This window comes from Ptychodera flava, chromosome 6 (genome assembly GCF_041260155.1).
Source record: "Ptychodera flava strain L36383 chromosome 6, AS_Pfla_20210202, whole genome shotgun sequence".
In the NCBI taxonomy this organism is placed as follows: domain Eukaryota; kingdom Metazoa; phylum Hemichordata; class Enteropneusta; family Ptychoderidae; genus Ptychodera; species Ptychodera flava.
In genome coordinates, this window is record NC_091933.1 from 1,187,921 (window position 1) to 1,196,559 (window position 8,639).

The 8,639-nt window shown below is 35.6% G+C and overlaps 1 protein-coding gene across 2 annotated transcripts in view; it reads right to left on the minus strand.

Moving 5' to 3' along the window:
* The window catches only part of LOC139134551 (phosphatidate cytidylyltransferase, mitochondrial-like), a 45,335-nt gene extending 36,917 nt beyond the window's left edge, over nt 1-8,418 (minus strand). For both annotated transcript variants that reach the window (XM_070701432.1, XM_070701433.1), the window contains exons 1-2: nt 7,724-8,418; nt 3,946-4,128 (exon numbers count right to left, since the gene is read on the minus strand). In XM_070701432.1, coding sequence (XP_070557533.1) covers nt 3,946-4,128; nt 7,724-7,927 — 387 coding nt within the window. In that variant the 5' untranslated portion in view covers nt 7,928-8,418. The remainder of the gene's footprint in view (nt 1-3,945; nt 4,129-7,723) is intronic.
* Between the last annotated feature and the right edge of the window lie 221 nt (nt 8,419-8,639).

Below are 8,639 nucleotides of genomic sequence, written 5' to 3' on the forward strand. Positions count from 1 at the left end.
TACGTACTCAGAGAAAGCACACTGAAGAGACAAATGTTTGAAACTTAAGAAGTTCAAGGTCATCAAAAGCATTATAAGGAATCATGTTACACTTTCATTGCACTGTTTACACAGATTGCATAATTGCTATAAATAGCACAAGGAATCTTACAGCCCAGCTTTACCATAAAAACCCTATCACTTTGACCACTCTTTTAATTGACCACTCTATATTTTTCCTCAAAAAGTAATCTTATTTTATCCTTACCAAGTCAACCATAAATGGAAATTAGAACTTTCTCTATCTCTATTTATTTGACCACCCTATCATGACAAACTATTATGAGCAATTTCTTTTAGATAACATAAATGGTAGTTCAGAATATATCAAAGTTGGGATTCAGGAAAGTTGCCTTTACATGTTTTAATCCTCAAGATGGTAAGCATTTCACAATGAACTGTCAAAAAAAGTTGAACTTTCTGATAATTCCAAACTAAAATTATTTTGGCTTTGATGATTTCCTCATTAATTCAATTATTTAAAATCATATTAATTATTTTTTCTGGGTGAATTGATAGGGTTTATACAGTACAAGAATTACATACAATGTAAGTCAAATTTTGACCAAAAATGACAAAAAAATTCCTTAAAAATACACATTTGCATATTTCATCACAATTTGAACAAATCTAAGTTGGGTTATCCCTAGGGACCTGCATACCAAATAACAAAGCTGTCTGACTAGCGGTTATGAAGAAGAAGATTTTTTACCAAAAACACCTTTTTTGGCATTAATTTGCCTATTTTCAACAATATCAAAAAATTAAAAAAAATAGTTTCTCAAAATCATATTTTTCATCTACGCAACAAATATCAAATCAGTAAGTACTGCGGTTCTCAAGATATTTGAGTGGACGGACGCCTCACAAACGGACATACATACATACATACATACATACAGACTGACGACGGACGCCGGACGGATACCCATCCCAATAGCTTCTATAGACTATAGTCTATAGTAGCTAAAAAATAAAAAAAACAGTTTCTCAAAATCATATTTATCATCTACACAACAAATATCAAATCAGTAAGTACTGCGGTTCTCAAGATATTTGAGTGGACGGACGCCTCACAAACGGACATACATACATACATACATACATACAGACTGACGCCGGACGGATACCCATCCCAATAGCTTCTATAGACTATAGTCTATGGTAGCTAAAAATGTATTAAATGTATTAAATGTAAAGAATGTATTTCGTGCAAGCCCATCTAGACCCGGTCCCGATCATAAAATGTATTTCGTGCAGACCTTTCGTGTAAAAAATGTAAAAAATGTATTAAATGTAAAGAATGTATTTCATGCAGACGTTTCGTGACATAAATGTAAAAAATGTATTAAATGTAAAGAATGTATTTCGTGCAGACCTTTCGTGTAAAAAAATGTAAAAAATGTATTAAATGTATTAAATGTAAAGAATGTATTTCGTGCAAGCCTAGCTAGACCCGACCTGACTGAAGAATGTATTTCGTGCAAGCCCAGCTAGACCCGACACGACCAATTCGTGCAGACCTTTCGTGACATAAATGTAAAAAATGTATAAATGTAAAGAATGTATTTCGTGCAGACCTTTCGTGTAAAAAATGTAAAAAATGTATTAAATGTATTAAATGTAAAGAATGTATTTCGTGCAAGCCCATCTAGACCCGGTCCCGATCATAAAATGTATTTCGTGCAGACCTTTCGTGTAAAAAATGTATTAAATGTAAAGAATGTATTTCGTGCAGACGTTTCGTGACATAAATGTAAAAAATGTATTACATGTAAAGAATGTATTTCGTGCAGACATTTCGTATTTCGTGCAGACCTTTCGTGTAAAAAATGTATTAAATGTATTAAATGTAAAGAATGTATTTCGTGCAAGCCTAGCTAGACCCGACCCGACCAAAGAATGTATTTCGTGCAGACCTTTCGTGACATAAATGTAAAAATGTATTAAATGTAAAGAATGTATTTCGTGCAGACCTTTCGTGTAAAAAATGTAAAAAATGTATTAAATGTAAAGAATGTATTTCGTGCAGACGTTTCGTGACATAAATGTAAAAAATGTATTAAATGTAAAGAATGTATTTCGTGCAGACCTTTCGTGTAAAAAATGTAAAAAATGTATTAAATGTAAAGAATGTATTTCGTGCAGACCTTTCGTGTAAAAAATGTATTAAATGTAAAGAATGTATTTCGCGCAAGCCCAGCTAAACCTGACCCGACCAAAGAATGTATTTCGTGCAAACCTTTCATGACATAAATGTAAAAAATGTATTAAATGTAAAGAATGTATTTCATGCAGACCTTTCGTGTAAAAAATGTAAAAAATGTATTAAATGTATTAAATGTAAAGAATGTATTTCGTGCAAGCCCAGCTAAACCTGACCCGACCAAAGAATGTATTTCGTGCAGACCTTTCGTGACATAAATGTAAAAAATGTATTAAATGTAAAGAATGTATTTCGTGCAGACCTTTCGTGTAAAAAATGTAAAAAATGTATTAAATGTATTAAATGTAAAGAATGTATTTCGTGCAAGCCCATCTAGACCCGGTCCCGATCATAAAATGTATTTCGTGCAGACCTTTCGTGTAAAAAATGTAAAAAATGTATTAAATGTATTAAATGTAAAGAATGTATTTCGTGCAAGCCCAGCTAAACCTGACCCGACCAAAGAATGTATTTCGTGCAGACCTTTCGTGACATAAATGTAAAAAATGTATTAAATGTAAAGAATGTATTTCGTGCAGACCTTTCGTGTAAAAAATGTAAAAAATGTATTAAATGTATTAAATGTAAAGAATGTATTTCGTGCAAGCCCATCTAGACCCGGTCCCGATCATAAAATGTATTTCGTGCAGACCTTTCGTGTAAAAAATGTAAAAAATGTATTAAATGTAAAGAATGTATTTCGTGCAGACGTTTCGTGACATAAATGTAAAAAATGTATTAAATGTAAAGAATGTATTTCGTGCAAGCCCAGCTAGACCCGACACGACCAATTCGTGCAGACCTTTCGTGACATAAATGTACAAAATGTATTAAATGTAAAGAATGTATTTCGTGCAAGCCTAGCTAGACCCGACCCGACCAAAGAATGTATTTCGTGCAGACCTTTCAAGACATAAATGTAAAAAATGTATTAAATGTAAAGAATGTATTTCGTGCAGACCTTTCGTGTAAAAAATGTAAAAAATGTATTAAATGTATTAAATGTAAAGAATGTATTTCGTGCAAGCCCATCTAGACCCGGTCCCGATCATAAAATGTATTTCGTGCAGACCTTTCGTGTAAGAAATGTATTAAATGTAAAATCGGCAACTATTGGCCATACAATGTAGCTCAGGACGAGAGCATAGGGAGCATCCTCAAGCGACGGATCTTTCAGTCTAAGATCAACACTGTACATTATTTTCTGTTTCTACATTCATTTGTATAACATATTCAAGATCAAAATCATTTGACAGCAGTAAATGTTTTCATTTTTGACCAGTGACCCACTACACCCTTTACGGTTCATAAAAAAATCTACAAAGCCTGTACTGTTCACATTTGCCGTAATTTTATTACTTCTAAGGCTAGCCAATATTGAAAATTTCAGTGCATTCAAATTGAATGAGATTGGGATTTTCAGAGGCTACTAGCGTTTATGGCAGAAGCAATTCACAACAATTATGCCATATATTTTGGCCTTAATAACTCTGTGTTCAAACTAATTCTGAAATCCCAATTCAGCTGTTACAATTATACTTACAAGCAAGTGCAAAGTATCGAAAATTAAAACAAAATCTGGAAGTTTCATATTCTACAAGACTACCATATCTATAAACAGTTAAATGAGAATTTTACAAAATGTTTCAATGAAGCTAGACCTGAACCTCATGGTAGCCATAGTGACCATGTGTACTTACCACATCATCACATTTAACAAGTGTGTTGTAATATACCCCTGCTCCAATCCTATTTTGTATCGTGCTTACTCTGTGTGCACCAAGATATTTAAGGAAAGAATAATGATTTTTATTCATTCCAAGATTCTTGCGATGCCACTCATATGGGTTGTCCACAACGAAAACAAAATCCACCATTTTACTCTGAAAGACAGACAGACATTGAGAGAAGTTTGATCAATACTATCAATACTAATTGTAACTTTGAAAGTTTTATTCAGTTATGTCTTAAAATGTATTATTAAAAGTGCAACTACATAATCACTGAGTTGTATATGTTCAAACCTGATGAATTTGCATTGTTTGAAATATCATATGTATATTACTTGAGCATGCAAGATGTATTGCAAAGTTTAAGTTTCATCATAAAACAGAAATTATTTTACCCTGACTTGGAAGATTTATACTTTGAGAACCCTTTGTACATATTCTCTTAAATGGATGCTGCACCCAACACAGCGTATTTTGCTCAAAATCACTTTTTTGCAAATATTCATTCAATTTTAATTAATTTGTTAACCCAAGATAAAAATATTGATTGGGGTCACCTTTTAGCTTGTCAAGCAGTCATAAGTCCTGTCCAAAAAGAAGTGTTCATTTAAACACATGCACATGTACAATGCTAGCCCAACAAGTATTCAAATACTTATAGTAGTAAAATGGCGAAAGTGTCCGGCTATGATAACGCTGTCTCCCTACACCACACACATTCATACTGCTAGTAGAAGCCATAATGACTGCATGGTGCCTTGCATGGGATTGCATGACATCAGTTTCACTAAATGTGTTCACTTTCAAGGCATTGGTTGCAGGATAGATAGGTGATGAAAATAAACACAGGCATTTGTAGCTGATTTTCAGCTCTAACAGTTGGCGACAGTTTTGGATGAAGTGGAGTTGTTTTGGGGATGAAATGGTTTAAAGGCAATGAGGTATTGGTATGGAGTGGTTTTGGTGTGAAGTGTCTGACAAGCAGAATGCAAATGCCATATCAGAAAATGGTAGTTACAAAGGGAAGCTGAAGTGATGGTGTGATGGACAGTCGGTTGGGAACTGATAAACAGTGGCTGCTGTGTGCAGCCGCTGAGTATCAGTTCATAAGCATCTAGTGATGCATGTGACTCTGTCCGATATAAGATGTAACCCTTTTTTGAAATCTAATCCCTAATTAGACTGACAGATCCACTGCTCGAGGACGCTCCCTACACTCCCCTCCTCTTAGAGGGGAGCGTAGAAGAGTGCCCTCGAGCGATGGATCTTCCAGTCTAATCCTTAACAGGAGCTGTATAAATTAAATTATAATTAAAGTCTTATAGGAATAGAGTAAAAGTCTTAACAATATTTCAAGAAATAAAGAAACAAAGATGAATATATATATATATATATATATATATATATATATATATATATATATATATATATATATATATATATATATAGAGATATATATATATATATATATATAAGTTTCAGTTTCATAAATATGTGAGTAATTGATATATATATATATATGAATAGATATGAGCTACGAATAACATGGTATCAAATTTGAAACTTTCCACATGACAGAAATGTAAGATCTGAGACTGATGGACATTTCAGCGTTTCTTCTCTCATTTGCAAATCAGGCTTTCTTGCCCTGATTCATCATACCATCTCTGACAATAGGGGCATGAGTAAGGTGGTGTAGGTCACAATGTCATGGCATGAGTGTTGTAGATCGCTAGACACAAAACTTTGCAAGTGTTTTCCAGGAGTGTCTTGCTACGTACATGGAGCTCTATGTTCCTAGCTCCATGCTACATACATGTACTGTAAGGGGAGAACCATTTGATTTCTGGGGGGGTATGGAGGAAGTGGGTATGGGAGCAATTTTTTTTTCCTGTCAGAGTGACAGCAATTTTTTTTTTCTACTGTCAGACCTGCATCAATTTTTTTTTTCAAATGGAGTAGCAGGGCAAATTTTTTTATTGGTCATCAAGTTTTTAATGCGTAAAGGGAGTCGTCATTATTTATGGCCTGAAACTCCGAAATTTCGAGTGACCCCCCCCCCTTCGCCAACCATGATGTATTTGAGTAACCTCCCTCTCTAACTCTGAAATTTTGACTGATCTCCTCACTTAGAAAAGTTAAATACCAATACATGTAATTGTAAAATTTACAAAATACAGCAACAGTAAAGACCTTTCAAATCCTGATGTACCCTGCTAGACTATCATCAGTTATCTCATGATGGTTCAAAAAATGTGAACACATCAAAATGAAATTCAAAGTCACAATAAAATAAAGATATAAAAGCTCACGCAGTATCTACCCATATAGTATATTGTTTATTTGGATGGGTATTATGACAGGGTTTTCACTAGGATATCTGAGCAGGCAGAATTTGAAAGTACAGGGGGAGAACATGCGAGAGGCTTAGGGGGAAAGTGTCACAGGGGCTTTCCCCTATCTTGCATGGAAATTTTTAAGATATTGATGTGTGCAATGGTGCCGTCCGGTGCAATCTGAGAGGTGTTTTTAAATTTTTTTATTAAGTGAAACTGAGGGGGTTCCCCTCTTGTATCGGAAATTTTGAGAAATTGATGTGTTTAATGGTGCAATCTGAGAGGAGTTTCAGTTTATTTTGCACAAAAAATTGAGTAACTCCGCCCCCTTCTTCCTCTCCACATTTTGAGTAACCCCCCCCCTGAAGTTTTCAATTTTTTTAGTGACCCCTCCCCCCTCACATTCCTCCAAATACATGGCGAAACACCGGTCATGTGATCTCAGTCCCCGGTAAACCGGTTTTTTGATTGAGTGATTCGTCTTAGATTAGTTATTGAGAGAGTTCGCCACTATAGTGAGCGATCCGGTGTGTGGTGTCATATTATAATTAACATGACCAAGCATCAATGTAAGTTCTCAGGGAAGATGTTATCTTTTGTGGTCAGAGAAACAAGGCTCACACATTGTATTTCATTATATTTGTTGTTCCTCAATTTTTCATTGTCAAGGTACATCTTTCTAACAAATTTATATTGAGAAAATAATATATTGGTTTTAACACTAGTTCATTGACTCTCGCTTGTGTTTTAAATTTTCACAATTTACAGAAGTCAAATAATCCCCTTTAGAAAGTGCCTATGCCATTGAGATATTGCAACAGAAATCCTGAAATATGATTTCTTGGGTCAGAAAAGGGAAGGAAAACATTGAGTGTACTGAGGTGTAAAGTAGACCTATGTAGTGCATGCTTATATCATAAGTGCTGGGGAAGAAAACATAAGAATTGCTTGTGGTAAAAACATTTGCGCCGCCTATGGCGGCGCGCCGGCAAAGAATACATGAGAATAAGGTTTCCAAATTTTGCTAATTTCTGGTGCATTGTGACAATTTTTTTTTCACTTCTCAGTCTTCTGTCTGTTATAACAACTTTTTTTCTCAGGCCATGACAGGATCAATTTTTGTTCTTCTATCTCACCTGGTGACAAATTTTTTTTTTCTCAAAATCCTCCATATCCCCCCCCCCCGAAATCAAATGGTTCTCCACTAATGTCCCTATATACGAACGACTTACTAGTATACTCGGCATGTTGCCTGTGCCAACGAATCGAATCTATTGCTGGCTTGGGATGCAAACGGGCAAGTGATGATGCATCTATGCTATGGATCTTTAAATATCTTTAAATAACATACAATAAATAAAATATCGTTTAATGCTGATTGCTGTTACACTCTATGTATATAGTTCACTCACCGCTGTCCGGCTGTATCCTGACTGTTGGAACACCGCCGAACCATAGGCAAAAGCAAGCGACATGTCCTCCGGAAAACATCTCAGGAGACTTGTACACAGAGCCTTCCCTGCTGGCATTATGACTGGGACAAAATTCTCAGAGATAATGGAGAAGGCATGAACGTTGTACTGTAATGTGACCTGTAGGCACAGGTGTTCTAGCATGCACTTAATATATACTGTTTGTACGTGCAGTCACATGGATGTACACATGTACATGTGTTCGAAGTCGTGCCATGGTACTCTTTAGGCCCTCTACGATGACCTGGACCCAGACTTGGCAGGTCACGCGTATCACCATCGTCGAGCATGGGAGGCAGAATTCACCCCAAGCTCCATGACTCGAGCATGCAGAAAGTGGCCAGTGGTTAAACATATATCCTCGTGTGCTGTCTTGTCTCCAATACACAGTATTTACTTATTCATTTCGCCATGACCGTTTAAACCATCTTTTTACATGCAATATGGTAGTGTGATGCGAGTCATTTTCGGGGTAGAGTCAGTTTATATTGCGTATTTTCCCGTTTCGCTTTCTTTCAATACTTCCCCACATTTACTCCTCTCCTAGAACAACCAAAGACAATTATAAAACCCGTAATTTCCCACTGTCTGTGCCATATCTTTCTGCCTACTCTTGAAGCAGGGACGTGATATGAATGAGATAGGGTGTCTTATAGAGGGCGCACTGTGTACTGCATGGTGAGGGAGCAGTATTTGATTTCGGAAAGGGGGGGGGGGGTTTGGATGAAATAGTTATGTGCCAATAGGGCTGTTCATAATTGACGTCATTGTTCTCATCAATATGCAAAAATAGATATTTGTCTGCATTTTCATATTACGCTTTTGAAAATTACGCATGAAAGGATAACCAAAATAC